Raw genomic sequence first — 16,773 nt, 5'->3', positions numbered from 1 at the left:
CTCCCTGACACAACCAAGGTGCTACAGCAGATGGTAACACCACTCTCATCCACTCATAGTTAAAAAATTTCTAATCATTCATGATTTATCTCCATATATACAAAAACCTGCACTTTTTGAGCAAAAAGGGCTTGAAATGCTTTTGAGTGTGCCTTCTGCCAATATGGTAAGATTTTTTGTTTTACTTAAAAAATAAGTAACATAAAAATCAACAACTTTGTAACAACAAAGGTAAAGGAGTGGGGGAAAAGGGATTTTATCCACTGAACAGTCCTAATGAGGAAGCAATATAAAGTTCTACTTCATAGAAAGCAATATTAATTGATTAAAATTACAAGCAGCAGAAAATACACACGAACTACACGCACCTGCTAAGGGTATATTTCTGGTAGACTGCTTTTAAGCTCACTCAACTGTGAGTCATTTGTTGTACTGGACATAAAAAAATGATTTTAAGGTTTTCTTTAAGACTGCTTTTAGTTCTCAACATTTTTTCAAAAGGGAACAGGGAAAAGGCTATCATTTGACATTATACTGGTATAAAATAAAGCTAGATAATGACTACAACCTTAAAGAGTTTAGGCATACTGTTTTTATAGATGAAGACTACAGCAACTGAAAGGCATCCCAGTTACCTATTTTGTAATTAGCTACAAACTTCGACTCATCTATTAGGGAAACAATACGTATCAGTCTTACCATCATGACCTCCTAACATGCCAGCCTTGCCAGCAAGTTCCTCAGTGGTTGCAAAGCCATTTACCAGCTTCTGGCACGCCACCGGAGGCGGTGTGGGAGGAAGAGAGGCTGGGGGTGTCGGAGGATTGCTCAGATTGTTCTGCTGCATGAAATTAAGGAACCGTAAATCAGCTGTGGAACACAGGGTGAGAACTTGCCTTCTTCTAGTACTAGATAATGTCACCCACTCGTATTTTTACACCCCGAGGTAGCTCTGATAAGCAGCAATAGATAATTCTCAAGTATGTGACCAAATACATGAAAGCATCCACTGTAAAAGACACAATGCTTTGCTTTTCTTCTGTCAGTGATATTATCAGAGAAGTAGTTTACATGAGCAATATACATGACTGAAAGAAGATACACCCAATTTTTTTAAAGAAAAGCACAAAGAACGTTTTTAGGAACTGTTTGGGAGCTCCAACAAGTTCCTGCAGTTCAAACAAAGGCCTGAACTTAAGACTGAGAGCGCTATTCTGCAGTGACTCTCCAACACCATAAACAAGCCAGTGCACCCAGTTTTCATGAGAAGGGAAGCTACCTCCCATTTAGCACAGGATGAGCTTCCACTGAAGCAGTTACCATGGAGAAGCAGATACTCTGCGAGTTCACACTCCAGGCTACTTCTCACTAGCTTACTTAACTGCCCATACTTTAAATCAAAACTGAATGAGAACCTCAGTATCTGTTCTTGTCGCAGTCATGCCTACAAAGCCAATAGTTACTATTCACTTTTGACCACAGCAACTATTTCTGCTAGGTCACATTCTCAGCTTACATGCCATGTAAGGCTGGAGTAAACACCACTGTTTTTTAATAAGCTACTGAAGCTCTTATATTAGGGTAGCCAAGCAGCAAATTTGATTCCGTCTATTCACTGTCTTGCTGCTCTCCCAGTATTGCCATGCTGATCTCGTAGACCGAGTTTTAAATTCTGTGGGTTATCAGCTCATCAACAGCCTATTTTGTTCAGAGTTCTCCGGTTCTTAGTTAGGTCTTAGTAGACAAATGATCAAAGTCTATTTCCCATTTAATTCACATTAAGAAATGCTTTAATGCTTTCAATAACTTTGCAGGTAGTGGGAACTCAGCCTTTTCTGCTCCATAAAACCGTAATTACAATTTTCACTACTTAGCATTCGTTTGTAACAGGAATACTTGTAGGTTTTAATTAGTTTACCAGTTTCCAGAACCGATTTCTACTTTCAAAGTAAATCAATGGTGACTGTTTCACCACTGCACCATCTATCTAGTCTAGCAACAGAAAATTATTTTCTTCTGGTTGCAGAAAAGGCAGGAACTCCAACCAACTGCTAGTAACAATGTCATGAACTTCTTTTCCCACAGAGAGTACACAATAGAAATACAGATTAAAACCATACCTTGTAAATGAGCTGGGAGTAGTAATCTGAAGCCCCATCAAGAGTAGCACTACCAAAGCTTCCTACAAGTCGATTTCCACCATTTAGCTGGCCACTGCCATAGGGAAGAAAGTGTGCAAAGCTCACTCCAATTATTGGTTCCATCAAAGGCAGAAGAGAAAGCTGCTATATTTAAAAAAAAAAAAAGTTAGAAATTAATTTGACTATAACATAGAAGCACCGCAAATCTTCAAACGTCAGTAGAGTCGTTTTTAGTCCTAAAAAAAAAACCAACAATATCAGAATTTACCCATGATCAGAAAACTGTGTCAAACAGGCTTCTCTGTTAAGGAAGGTGGTGGCCCCTTGTCCCTCACAGCCACAGCTCCGCTCCCTGCCAGTTCAGCTGCAGAGGCTGCCAGAGCTAACAGGAACGCCATGGCTTTGAGACAACCAAATGCCTGCCACGTCAGTAGATCTTCCACATTGAAATAAACCCCAAACTTTAAATTTCCTAGTTTTGTGGGAGTTTTCATTTTCCCCACCCTGTTCTCAAAATTCATCTTAATGATCAACTTCACTTCCATCATGAGAAGCCCACTCTTTCAAGTTGTACACCTACCTGTTTTAACTGGATGAATGTATCAGCATTAGGGTAAATAGCTTGCTTTTCTTCTTCCTCTTTTTTTCTTTTCTTGGACCGAGGAGCTGCCTTCTCTCCTGTCCTCTGAGTTCGCTTATTTCTCTGTTTCTTGGTTTCAGGTCCTACATCTGTTCTCTGAAGCTGGCTGTTACTACACCCAAACGCACCTTGCATCTGGTTGCCTCCAGTTTGCTGGTATAAAAAAAAACAAGAAAGGGGAGCAGATTTATTTACATTTTAATATACGGTTCATTCAAATTTACTGCAGGATAGTCTGAGAGGACACGCACAGTATAATTTCATCAATAACAAACTTTATTTCACGGTTTGTTTACTTTGCTGTCTCACTGGCAACCGTAACGGCTGTACTGTCCCTACACAGAATTCTGAGTTATCACGAACACCACTGACATCTGAAAACATCATTTAAAACTCACAGCCCAGAAATATTTTCTTTTGAACACCCCCTAAAATTAAGATACATGTGCATGGAACCTTAGACATTTTCAGAAGGCTGTAGAGAAAGGCACATCTGGTTACAGAAAAAAGGCAAATCAATTAATATTAATACAAAATCAGAAACAAAAACTGTATTCTGAAACACTTCTGGATGGTACAATTTCCTTAAATACTTTCACTAGGAATATGCAACACCGTTCTTCAGATAAAAGGATAGTTGTGTAAAAGCAATCAGAATGGGACTTGGCAACACAACAAATAGTGGCAAGCCAAAAGAAAAGTTCAATTTCTTTTTATCAATTATTATTCTAAACAGCTCTACCTGACCCTGGCCACAAGTACTCTCACTGATATTCCCATCATACATGTTTTAACTGTGGATCTTTAACACTTACCCAAGTCACCTGCGGCTATTTTTATTTATTTAAAAATAAAATACCTTTATTTTTATCAGTCTTCATTAATTTTGAATGTGTTTAAATTTTGTTTCAAGGATGCATTTAGACAGCCATAAAAAACCCAACCGAGTAAACTATTACAATGAAATGACCAACAAATCTAAGCGTAAAGTGTACCCTACCTCCACAGAAAGCAGTTTTCTTTCAGTCTGTTTTTAAGAGCCTTGTAAGTATTATATCATATAATGCCATTAATATAAAGAATTAATGCTCCCTTCCAATAAAGTAAAATTAATTAGAGAAATATTCTGTAACACAGAAATCCAGCAATTTTAGCAGATTTAACAATTTCACACTTCTGATAAAAATCCTAGAGCATAGTCTCTACTAAAATTAGAGACAGTATATGCATTTTCCCAGGCAAAAAATGAGCATGGACTTGGTTCAGTCACAGAACACTCCCAATGGTGCAGACGAAGGGGAGTGAAGCCCAGCCCCACGCCTCTGCAAAGGTGCACAGGTCATCCCACACCTGACTAAGGTGGAGCCACAGAAGAAAGCAGCATACAGCCATACCGTGTACTGTACGGAAACATCCTAGTAGGTAATTAAGCGTCCTGCTGTAAAATCTTGCCTTTATCTGGGTAAATATTAGGAAGTGGCATTTTTTAAGATGACTACCTACAAAAAAACTCTTTTGCATTTTAGTAATTTCTGAATACATCCGTCTACAAAATCACATTGATTCTTTCTTTTTGTAACACAGATGATTTACTCATGGAGCAGAGGCAGGAAGGGAGGTAAAAATTCCTTAAAGCTGTTTATTCCACTCATGCACATAGGTGATCTCCCTGCCTTTTCACAAACGCCCATGGTAAAGGCACAAACTAGCCTTTGATTGTTGATGACCACTGCATAGCAAAAGCAGTAACAAGCTCACCATTCCTTCAGCTGGATTCTGCTTCTCTGTCAACTTCTTATCCCCAGAAGCCTCCTCTTCTGTTCGGCCACTGTTCTCTGATTTCTGATTGACAAGAGATGAGGACTTCTTATTTTTAAGCAGGTGTTTAAGCAATTCGTTCCCGGACTCCCCTTTCGCAGCTGGAACACTAGCTGGTTGTGCTGGGCTGTGAGCTGAAGAGGCAGGCTGTGATGTGACCTTATCTTCTTCCACCTTAATACTGCTTGGATTTTCTGGTTTAGGCTCAGCTTGACCTGAGCACTGATCAGTTTCTGCCTTTTCTAGTTTAACTTCTTGAATGCTGGCAGGTGTATCTGTTTTAGCCTTTTCAGTCTCTGTATTTACGTTCGGCTGTTTCTGCGGCAGGCTGCTGTTGGGGAGCTTACATTCCAGCTCCGGAGAGGTCTGGCTCTCTCCTGCGCTTGATGTTGATGGGGCCGCTAACTCCGCTGACTCCTGTTCATCTTGATGACGAGAAAGTTCACTGGGGGTGTTAACTGTGGGGGTGGAGGTAGAATCAGAAATGGTTGGAGTGGATGGGGCAGTTATATCTGAATGCGGAGTTGACGGGGCTTTTATTGACTCAGCGTCATCGTCCTTTTTCTTTTTTCTCGTCCTTTTCTTTTTTCCTTTCTCTTCTGGGATTATGTCAGAATACAGCTGTATGAGAGACTGGCTTGATCCAGGGAAGTTTGCTGCCTGGGGCACACTAGTGTCCGAACCACATGGGGCACCACTACCGAGTGCTGCAGATGAAGGTACAGCAGAAGCAAATGGAGGCCTGACTTGGTTCGGCGTAAAGGCAGCCCCCGTGAGATTCCCATGAGTTTGTTTTACGTTATGGAAATTAGGGGCTCCGCCTGGAACAGCAGATGCATCGGGTCCAAAAGTTGTAGGCCCCACTGGCCTTCGCTCACTGCTTTGCATAAAATTCGTGGCAGGAGGTGAGGTCACAGAGCCTTGTTGCAGAATTTGCCCCATTTGTTGCTGTTGATGCTGCGGAGACTGCTGAAGAGGTCGCGGAGTTTGTATGAAATCACAAGGCAGATCAGAATTAAAGAAAGGTATCTGAGACAAGGACGTTTTGTTATTTAATTCAGACCCTATCATACTGTGCTGCTCTAGTTCCATTCGCTGCTGTAAAGCCCTCTGTCGGTCTACCTCCTGCATAAGCTGAATGCGTTGCCGTTCCTGTTGCTCCCGTAAACGCTCCTTTCTTTCCCGCTCTTGAAAACTTTCACTAAAAGGGTTATTGTCCTCAAACTCCACCCTTGGTGGTGGACCTGACTGTGCAGTTGCATTTGGACCAGGCACAGGAGCTGGTGTACCAGGAGTAATAGGCAATGGCGTCATCGGAGGCTGCATCCTTGCTGGATTCATGGAAATATGACTGGCAGGGGCATTTGCAGATTGCCATCCAGATAAATTTGGCATTCTGGTTGGGTTGGATTGCCCAGGGATCACCACTGTATGTTGCTGATGCTGGAGCTGTTGTGCCACCATGGGGAAGTTTTGCTGATTTATTGCTGGTGATGTTCCTCCTGGAACCACTGGTGCTTGAGCCTGGACGCCTGGCATTATAGCATGGGGTGCCATTCCACACTGCTGCTGCTGCTGCTGCTGCTTGATTCGATATTCCTCAATTAGTTCTGCATGCTCTTTCTGCTGCTTTCGAATCTAAAAATTAAAAGAGTAATTATTCATCTCTGACATGTACTGACTACGTAAATAGCATCATAATTTCAGTAGACAATGAACCTCAGGCAAAAATACCATTTCTACACAGTCTTATTTTCTCTCCCTTTTTAAGGCTAATTAGCCATTATTTCAGTAGAAATACTATCCATCCCAAAATTTTAGAAAAAACAACAGTGCCTCAAAGTTCTAATTAAATACCAAGACTGCACTGTGCTAGAGAATCTACAAACCAAACCCAGAAGTGATGCTTGTCCTACAGATCTTATCATGCATGCACAGGATAACAATAGTTGGGAACAGACAGGAAAGAGGAAACAGTGAGATGGATGACCTTACACATTAGCAAACATTTTTCAAAGATGTAATTGAAAAGGAAAAGTTACAGGAAAACAAGGAAGTAGATTCCCATTTATTCACAGGCAGAGCCTCAAATGTCACACAGCAGACAAAACTGGCAACTACCGCTTGAAAATTTTGTATTTTAGGATGAAAATAAACTTGACTGGGACACTAGAAGTTAAGCCTAGTCGTTTATTTTTAAGACAAGCAGGAGAAGCCAATGGAAGGATATGACAGTGCCAACCAGCCAAGAAAGAGCTTTTCAGAAACACAACCGGTATCTAACTACACTGCTTTCTAAAGAAGATAAAAGGACTTGTAATCCACTGGTTAATAATGCATACATTATGGAAAATCTCTCTCTCACTTCTGTTCATTAGATTATGGCTTCCGCAACTTCCATTTGCTGTTTGTACTGGCAGAAGTAGTCCGTAACAGAATTAAAAATATTTGATAGCACTCTCCGTTATCTGGGGCGCAAGGGACAAGCCAGAAAGCTCAGGATAACACAGATATTACAGGACACGCTCCACAATGCAGGACAGATGCGCCCAAAAGGCTATTTACACAGTAATCTCAGGTCCAAGATGATTTATGAGCTCTGGCTTGGCACTGACGCTGCCAGATAAACATTGCCACCGCATAAAGCCACCAAGTGGATCGATCTGCATTGCACAGCCCAGTGCTCCAGGACCCCTCTGTGGGTGCACAGCGCTAAACCTGTGCTGGCTCTGCACACCTACACCAGGCATCCAACCCACCGTGCCCTGCCGGGACCTGCAGTGGCGGGCCAGCCACGTGACCCTACCTGGAATCTGTTGGGATCTCAAAGGACCAGCACCGACTACACCCAGCTGGACCCGAGCCGACCTGCGCAGATCGACCTGGTGATTTTAACAGCGTAGGAGAGAACAAGGCGACAAGGCAGGGCTTATTAGCACAGGCAGCCTGCCACACCGAAGCAGTTACACTGCCCTGGCTGCAGAGACAATACAGCAGTGTCTGCATGGCGCCGTGCCTGAGCTAATAACCCTGGCAGGCAGAAGCTCGTGTTGCACAAAGCTCTGGTTCCTCTGCGCCCGTGTCCAGGACCAGCAATTCGCAGGGTCTTCATGGTTCTTTTCTCTCTACATACATACAGAGGCTTCGCCCTTTTCAAAAACTAATGGAAGCCTGATTACAGAAAAATTACTTGATCTGATTTGAAATGAGTGGTGAATTGCTTCGAATAGAAGGTCCTTAAAAACTTACTTTAATAAAACCTTATTTAAGCTCCTACTGTTCCGTAACAAATTGCTGTTTAGGATGTGGATGACTGCTCTAAACCAGTGCTTAAGGGGAAGTGGAGGGCATTTACCAGCAGTGTATGAAACTTTAAAAATGGAAAATAAAAGAACCTTAATTATGGGGCACTAAATGAATCTGACAGCAGTGTCATGATTAGCAGCTGTTACTTCAGCACAACTCCACTGTAAGTCTACACTAATGTATGTATGATACACGTTGGTTAAAATGATTTTTTTTTCATTTATTCTACCTGTGATTCATTGTGGAAGGGAAAAAAGGAGGAAGAAATAACGTAGACGTAATTTATCTGCTCCACCCCTCTTCCACATAGTGAAAAGTCGAGCCAAGTAATATTCCATCCAGCGCATACTTTGTCTTGAAGCAACACAGCAGCAAGAACTTGAGGGTCAGATATCACTTAGGACTTCATTCCATGCAGCCTCCTGCCAATTTTTTCCCCTCATATTAATAAAGGATAAATCTGAAGTGTTTTCATGTTCAGCAGGTCTAGCTGACCCTGACAATCATGCCAGATAATTTATAAACAGTGTCTTGAAGAACACAGCATTCAATACAGCTGGCCAAAGCATAGGTTTATCAAAGCTATCAGAGGTTTAACTTTTCTCTCACTTACTATAAATCACAGGTACAACATGTAGCAAGTGAAATTCCAACTGAACATAAAGAAAGAAAACCAAACCCCAGTACAAGTTGTTACATATTGCAACAGGGGCCCAGAGAGGCTGGGAAATCTCTGCCCTTAGAGACTTGCAGAACTCAACTGACAAGGTCCTGAGCAACCTGATTTAACCGTGAAGCTAGTTCTGCTTTGATCAGCAGACTAGATGATCTCCAGATATCTTTTTGACCTATATTATTCCATGACACGCTAACAGATAACACACACTGCTGATCAGCATCTAGCAACTAGACAGATCATAAAACTAGAGTAATGCTACAGGTACAATGAAAAGAGATTTTCAAACAGTAACGTTAGACTGGCATATAACCAAGAGGTTCTGATCGTGCAAGGACACCTGCAAAACACTGAGTTAGGAGGTTCACTCAAGCCTGAAACAGAGCCCTGCATGCTAAGGCTTTCCTCTGAATCTTTCATTTATGCTTTTCATGGTACCTGGAACTTTGTTGCAAGTCATTTTGCCAAGCGATTTCTCCTCTTCCAAAAGTACTAAAATAACTTTTTATCATAATGTTTGCCATAGCATATTCTCCTACAGCTCCGGTGTCACCGGCAACCTGGAGCAACACTGTTACGCACACAGAATATGACAGGCAATGGCTCCCTTTAAATAAGCTCCACTGTATTTAAGTGTTTCAACTCACCTTTTAGAAGATTTAAAGGAAAGAGGCATACCAGTATGACAGATTAGTATTAAGGTGATCAGTTTGGATTCCAGATGATTACCTGTTCTAGCTGTTTTTGGACCATACTTTGCTGCTCAGTAACGTGTTTAAGTTGTTCTGCATCTTCTTCTGGGAACTCACGGCCAGCTTTCTTGGCTGTACGCTGTTTTGCTGAGAGTGCCTTTTTGGATTTTCTGTGTGCTCCAATTTGCTCCTCAAGGTACTTCTGTTGCATTTGAAGAAGTTGTTGTGTTTCTTGCAGCCATTCCTCATATTGCTTTCTTTGTGAATCATCTAGAAAGAAGGGAAATTAAGTATGATATGATCTCATCCTGGGGGTGAGCTCTCATCCTGCTTCTGAGAGATGCAGTTTAATAATCATGTTCCCCCTCTTATTTTAAGAAACCATTGGTCAAGTTCTGTCAGATTTGACAGAAGATTTGATATCTTAAGAGACACTAACTCTTGGAGTGATCCGAGTAAATAAAGGAGAAAGAGATTCAAATTCCTGCATTTATTGTAAGAAAGCAGTTTTAACATAGTCCTTTAATTTGAAGAGACCCCAGCCCACTGTCTAGCCAGTAAATTTGTACTTGCTGCTCAGTGAGCAAACGTAGCTTTGAAAGCAGCTACAGAACATGGTGGTACCGTGCTCTGCCACAGAAGCGGGGACACAGAAGACCCCTGGAAGTACTCAGATAGAGGGAAAGAGATTAGGGAGTAAGGATACAAATTTACAGGAAAACACGCCTCATTAATTCTGGTGTGTGCAGAAGAGTTTTGTACATATAAAAATCTATTTTTATTACTACTTCTAAGAAAAAAAAATATAAACATCCATCAAATATTCATGAAATGACAGAAAGATAGAGTCTTGGTAAAAAATAACTTCGTGAGGTCTCTGCACAGGGCCTTCAGCACAGGGTCTTCTCCTCCCCACCAACACACAGACTCTCATTTAGACTGACTGTAACTGAGACATTACTCTTTTTACAAATGAAAAACGCTCGTCCGCTGTGAGCAGTCTATTGCTCTCAGATGTTTTTCTTGAGGCAAAACCCTCATGTCTCATAACACTTGATGTGCACCAAGCCCAGAAGGCAAGAGAGGTTTGGTGATGGTTTGTCTCCTGATTGCATTGTGGCAATGAGCCGGGTAACCAGGAATACAGCACGGATCTTCCTTGTAAAGAAAGTTTAATAAAGATACCTGCATGACAGTATGATTTCAATATAACCATGTCCTCCTTGTGCTCCAGTCCCTATCACCTGCTTTTAACAGTCACTGCGGTAGCAACAGCCATCAACTCTAATGGCTCAACTAAATCAATCCACAGTCTTGAGGGGTGCCCATTCTTTCAACAATAAATTCCGGGAAAATAATCACATAACCTGAGGGGACAATGGAGTGGAAACGATGGAGATGGGAGCAACACAGAAGTGCAAATGAATGCATTGAAATATTAACAAGTTCCAGGTAAGAATAACTACTACTGAAATGAGAAACAGATTTTCTCAAGTGCTCAGAACCACCACCATCCCCACCAAAGCGAGGCCACCCCGGAGTGCCATGTCAAATCTCACCAGAAAATAACACAGAAAATATTGCAAAAGCTCCTTATTGCATACTCACTGCTGCTGCTCCAGCTTCTGGAAGAGCGGAAGGTGTTTACTTCTGTTTCTTATTCGTAAATATCAAGTGAAGTTTTTGCAGCAATAGAAACAGTTTTTTACATGTGGTCTTCCTCTCCCAGTATATGCTCAGTTTTAATTTCTGCTAATAAATCTTTCTCGTCATAGAGACTAGGATTTACAATTGATCTAGCACAGCCAGACACAAGGAACACAAAATACTAGTGTTATGTATTTCTGCTTTCAACAATCGTGGTTCCCAGCCAGTCTTGCTTCACTAATGCCTGGAAAGCTTTTATTGGTATTTGTTGAAATGACAATGATGCTGCAAAAAACTTTTTGCTTCTGAAATACCCCCCCCCCCCTCAATATAGACTGTTGTTCTCACTGAGCTCAGAATGCAAAGACCCAGCTTTTGACATAGCAGTCTGTTAGTTAATAGATTATTATTCTCACATTAATTCAAGTAACACTAATTTTCTGTGTGTTCTGTTTCCCTCTTTCCTCATGGTGTTTCTCTGAGGATAGCTTCTAGAAAAAAAAATTAATAACATGTACGATGCACTCCATTATTAGTTGGTATCATAATGATGAAATGACTCAATTTTAAAAGCATGAGTTTTTGAGAGACAGGATCCATTTATGGATATTTTATTTTAAAGAAGAGCGAATTGTAGAATGAAACATCAACATACAATAAATTAGTACATCTGTACTTACTGACAAAACCAGGACCAAAATTGGGAGGATTAGGTCTAGAAATCTGAGGTGTCAAACTTCCGTCCTAGAAATTTCAGTAAAACATACAGACAAGGATATTAAATCATGATTCAATTCAAAACCCAAAACCTAGTTATCATTATTTTGTTTAAACTCCACATCGAGTTGTATTACCTGTGTAATTGCCTGCTGCATATGATTTTGGCCTTCAGTGGTCTGAGCTCCTGGCACTGGCTGACCCATAAAGGGAAACCTATATATAAACAGAAAGTGAAATTAAAACTTTTACAATTGGTGGATATTGTAGGGGAGAGACAACCTTTTGTATTATGCTGAACTTACACAAAGCATCCAAATAATTTATAGACATGTGCTTGTGCTACTGTACCAAACTTTTTTGATGTCAGAACATTAATTCTTATCTGATGCCACAACATTTTGCCCTTGGTTGAAACTATTGCATTCTACACTTTTTAGGGAGATGAAGTAAACATAATGTACTGTGCTAAAAAATGAAGATGCACATAAAAAATCCCTCTGTTTTTGTATTTTAATATATTATCATTTTTTTTTTTTAAATTAAAAAATATTAATGGATTTAGATATCATGGTCGCCAGCAGTCAACTAGATGTTGGGTAAATGTGTGCCTCTAGTAAGCCACGTATTATCATATAGCACTGCAGTACATGTTAGGAAGGAGAAAACACACTGTTTTAAGGGCTACATAAAAAGGAAAGGTGCAGATCCTTTCTGCCCACAGACTTCCCACCTACAGTAAAGGCAGTCATGGTGAAGTCTGCACAGTTCATAGCTCCTTTTGTCCTCAGAAAGGACTTAAAGAAAGGATGAAACTTCCATTACTTGGGCTAAAACTTAATTATACTTAGCATTAAATGATATGCTGCAACATGAAGTTTAACTGTTACACAGCCATCGACAGTTTTCAAAACACAGTGCGTGGGAGATGTGTTATTACGTAATTAGGAAGTGGGAAAACAAGAAAAGCATCAACAATGAAACCAGGTTGACCATGCTTGACCAATGACATTACAAGTGGAGCACAAGTCTGATGTGTTCTAACACTTTTAATAGTTTCGACTGCCACAGCGGCTTTATTCTTAGGACATCATCTTGTATTAGCATGGACTACGAGCTACACGACAAAAAGATCTTTTTCCACTTCTACATTTTTTCATTTGCTGTGCACAGTTTCCCCTAGGTCTTATCATTTCCTTTTACATTTTGCAGCCCTAAAGATTGATACCAAGTGTTGCCTACCTGTTCATAACCATTGGTGGCATCCCCATGTTACTCTGCGCCATGACTTTATTGATCCCCTTAAGAGCTACCATTTTTGCTTTCATTATGGGATCAGTAATTGCATCAAAGTCTATAAAAGAAAAACAGCAGAAGTGAATTACATAGCTGAACATTACTCGTTATTAACTGGAACTGACTTGTTTAGAGCTAGATCATGCATAGATCATCAGCAAAACAACGTAATTGCATTACTATTTCACATTACTTGTCTTCTCCACTTTGAAATTCATGGTTAATATGTAGTTTCATATACCCTCTAAGGAAAGTCACTCCAGTGGTAACTGTCCTTGTTTTCAGCCACAACATACAAAGAAAAGCAGGTCAGTCTGAGAAGGGCTCAAGACCCAAGTTGGTTTGTGACCCAACAGATGAACAAATTCTATTTACAGATTTAAGAATCAAGAAGAAGAGTTGTTTCTGTGAGTTCAGTTGGCAAAACTGACAGATCGCCACAAACGTACTAAGAAAATGGTTTAGTCGCCCTGTGATTATGAGTAGCACTACAGGCAGAAAGGCACACACCCCATGCAGCATCTGAAAAGACCATCAGCATGGTAAACTCTGCCTTTTTGCTGTCTCTCCTGTCAGGTGCCTCACACGGAGTAGGATAAATGGGGGTACAGAACAGCTGAGGCTGGAAAGGGCCTCTGGAAGTCATCTTAGCTACCTGGGGTGGCTACAGCATGTTCTAGCCACACTACAAATACAGAGCTGTGACTTAGGAGGTAGGTTAAATCTGTCTTTTGAACAAACAACCTTGACGACCAGTGTAGTTACAACTAACATATTTCTCAAAATTTTGTTATTTCATTAATAACAATTAAATGATAGTGATGGTCTTGCTCTAGATGTTCAAACTGCTACGTTAAACAGGAAATGACAATTTATCTTAAATGCTTTTAGTACGTGCAGAATTATTTGTGCTGTTTCTGGGTCTTGCTTCGATTTCGAGTTAGTAACACAGCTTTTGATGATCCCTTCCCTTGAGATACACAGAACATTGCAAAAATGTGCATTTACTCCATATCAGGTATGAGAACCTAAAGTATAAGGAGAACATGCAACAGAGCTGATGTCAGGAAAAAAATCAGCAGTAATGCAGTTACCCTGATCCTGGTAATGTCAACAGAAGCCTTGTCATGGAGTTCAGAATTCCACCTACATGCTCCATTCCCATACTCCCATTGTACCTACTGGGCAGGTTGTTTTTTGTTATGCCACCTTCAAGCTCCACATATCTACCTGCTTCTTTCAGATTATTTAACTATTTATTGTTGTATTTTTGAAAACCTAACCAGAACATAGACAGATCACCCACATACCAATATTGGGGAAAAATGGCTCCGAACGCTGGCGAATCATGGCTTGCATCTGTCGCTGCTGCTGCTGCTCCTGTCTTTCCTGATCCAAAAGGTCCTGCAGAAGAAGTGGCTGTTCCTCTAGCAGAAGTGGTCTCTCTCGACTTTGCTGTTGAGCTAATGGTTGAGGGAGCATTATCTGTTGGGGACCAGATATGCCACTAGGACCAGGACGGTTTGTTACAGCCACAGTTTGATTAGATGTCTGTCCTGTCCCAAAGTTATGATTAGATGACTGACCCTGAATAAATCCTGGATTTGGTGACCCTTGAGAAAAATTATGGTTCATTCGTGGAACCATGGTCAAATTTGAATTTAAAGTGTTTTCCAAGATCTGTCCACCAGGTGTCATTAGTGTTTGTGGAATACCTGACGCATGGTTCATTTGTGGTGTTGGCAAAGATTGAGATGGAGATCCTAGAGTCCTTGCTTCAGCATTATCTGAGCCTTCATTAGACAGCAAACTTGAGAGGACTGGCGTGGACCCAGAAATACTGCAGGAACTTACTGCTCCTTGAACAGGCAGTGGAGCAGATCCCTGAGCATCTGGACTAGGCACAGTTGTTTCTTGACTAGGAACAGCAGTAGTTTTGTCAGGGAATTCTGGGTTAGCAGGCTGCGCAGGAGCCTTTTTTCCATCCTTTAACTCCACTTCAGCAGCCTGTTGAGTATTTGTAGATTCAGCATTTCCATCGCTTTTTTCATTTTCATTCTTCTTTTCCTCCTGAGTGTTTGGGGAAAGTACTTCTGTTTTAATTTCATTTTCTGTAGCAGATTTCTTCTGTGGAGAGTGAGTCTCAGAAGGGGAAACAGTTCTATCACCTTGTTCTTTCTGTTCTGGTTCTTCTGTCTTGCCCTGGATATCTAGTTTGTCATCAATAGGGACACTGAGATCTAGTTCTTCATTAAACATTCCCTTCTTATCCCCCACATCCAGGTCTGGGTCTGTGTATGCAATTATATCAAACTCCCCAGATCTTAGAAGATCATCAAGGTGAGGATCATTGGTTTCCAAATTATCTAAAGTGTCCAGCTCGTCTCCTTTCCCATCCTCTGTGTCTAAATTCAAATTTTCCAGATCTTCATCATCTAAATCCTTTACTTCAACCCCATCAAGGTCTTTCACATCCAAGTCTTTTACAGCAGGATCATCAGGATCAAGCTTTTCTTCTAGACCATCACTCGGCTGGTTGGGAATCTGTAAATTTGCAGATTCGTCACTTGGTGCAGATGTAGACAAAGATGGTCCTGGGAATGCATCAGTAACTGGTGGATGACTTAGAGAACGTATGACAAGTGCAGGTGGGTTGTCAGGATTGATTTGATCCTGCTGGGACTGTGACATATGCTCCAAACTTGTAGACATCTGCAGCTGGTTAGGTATACCTTGAGAATTATGTCTCAGTGGTTCTGCCTGTCTTGGGCCTGGAAATTCCTGCCTGGGGATAAACCCTGCGTGTCGCTGATGTGCTGCTGCTGCGTCCATAACATTTGCAGCAGAAGGATTAAAAGGCAGCCTTGGTCTCCCATCAGGAGCTCTGTGGCGTAACTCAATAAACGCCTGACCCAATATATTGTGCTGCTGAACTGGAATTCCCTGAGGAGGAAAATGCTGAGGGATCCCAGACCCGTTATTTATTTGCGGACTGTTCACTGGCCGAGGCATATCAACAGACAGAGATCTTCTCAGCTGTGGTGGAACTCCAGGGCGTTGCATTGGCTGCTGAGGACCAAGGAAACGTTCTTGACCTGATGGTGGACCATGGCCACCTCCTGGAAATCCATATCTAAAACAAAGTATGCAAGACTAAATAATCTTTTTTCTCAGAACTGCCTAGCCTGGCATATTTGACTAAATAACTATTCACCAAAATGTTTTACAAGATGCATTCATTAAAATACTTAAATAAATATCTTGACTAATTATGCTTACATTTAAATGAGCTTTATGACTACAATAAAATAATTGCTTTAATTATGCTTAATAAACAAGCTGTTTTAAATTCCAATAATAATAATGGATAGAAAACTGACAGAACTATCTTAGTAAATACACTATGTATTAATGCAACTCAGCACAAAAAATGTGTGGATTTAGAAATTACCACAATAAATCCAAAATACCGAGAACAGTAATTCCTGAGATGACAATGTATGCCAATACTCGCATTCACTTTACATCATAGCATTCTCTATAAAAATGGCACAGACAGAAGTTGACATTTGATTACATATTCATTATAAATGCAAACAAGTATAGTACATTTATTCGTTATTAAGACATCAAAGCTAAAGTCAGTCACTTTTTTTAAAAAAAAAGAAAAAGAAAAAGAAATGCCCTGGAACCACGGGCAACAAGATCTTTCAGGTCACAGTTTTCACAGGTATTGCTGTTTCCCCATTTTTATTTCTGATTAACTCCCAATAAAAGACAGTATAAAACAGCGTTCATGTAAAACACACATTCTAACGCTACTTACAGGAAAACTCACCG

At 40.7% G+C, this 16,773-nt stretch overlaps 1 protein-coding gene across 14 annotated transcripts in view; it reads right to left on the bottom strand.

The window, feature by feature from the left end:
* Positions 1-16,773, bottom strand: part of KMT2C (lysine methyltransferase 2C) — a 197,994-nt gene that overhangs the window by 13,106 nt on the left and 168,115 nt on the right. For 9 of the 14 annotated variants that reach the window (XM_055803570.1, XM_055803574.1, XM_055803579.1 and 6 more), the window contains 9 exons: positions 14,244-16,066; positions 12,880-12,991; positions 11,775-11,853; positions 11,601-11,664; positions 9,311-9,543; positions 4,540-6,237; positions 2,722-2,934; positions 2,121-2,285; positions 700-841 (listed from right to left, as the gene is read on the bottom strand). In XM_055803570.1, the coding sequence (XP_055659545.1) occupies positions 700-841; positions 2,121-2,285; positions 2,722-2,934; positions 4,540-6,237; positions 9,311-9,543; positions 11,601-11,664; positions 11,775-11,853; positions 12,880-12,991; positions 14,244-16,066 (4,529 nt within the window). The remainder of the gene's footprint in view (positions 1-699; positions 842-2,120; positions 2,286-2,721; positions 2,935-4,539; positions 6,238-9,310; positions 9,544-11,600; positions 11,665-11,774; positions 11,854-12,879; positions 12,992-14,243; positions 16,067-16,773) is intronic. The other 5 variants (XM_055803571.1, XM_055803584.1, XM_055803575.1 and 2 more) reach the window with 4 other exon arrangements.

The sequence above is a fragment of the Falco peregrinus genome, chromosome 5, assembly GCF_023634155.1.
Source record: "Falco peregrinus isolate bFalPer1 chromosome 5, bFalPer1.pri, whole genome shotgun sequence".
In the NCBI taxonomy this organism is placed as follows: domain Eukaryota; kingdom Metazoa; phylum Chordata; class Aves; order Falconiformes; family Falconidae; genus Falco; species Falco peregrinus.
The sequence above is the reverse complement of the archived record's forward strand: the minus strand, read 5'-3'. Positions and strand labels throughout refer to the sequence as shown.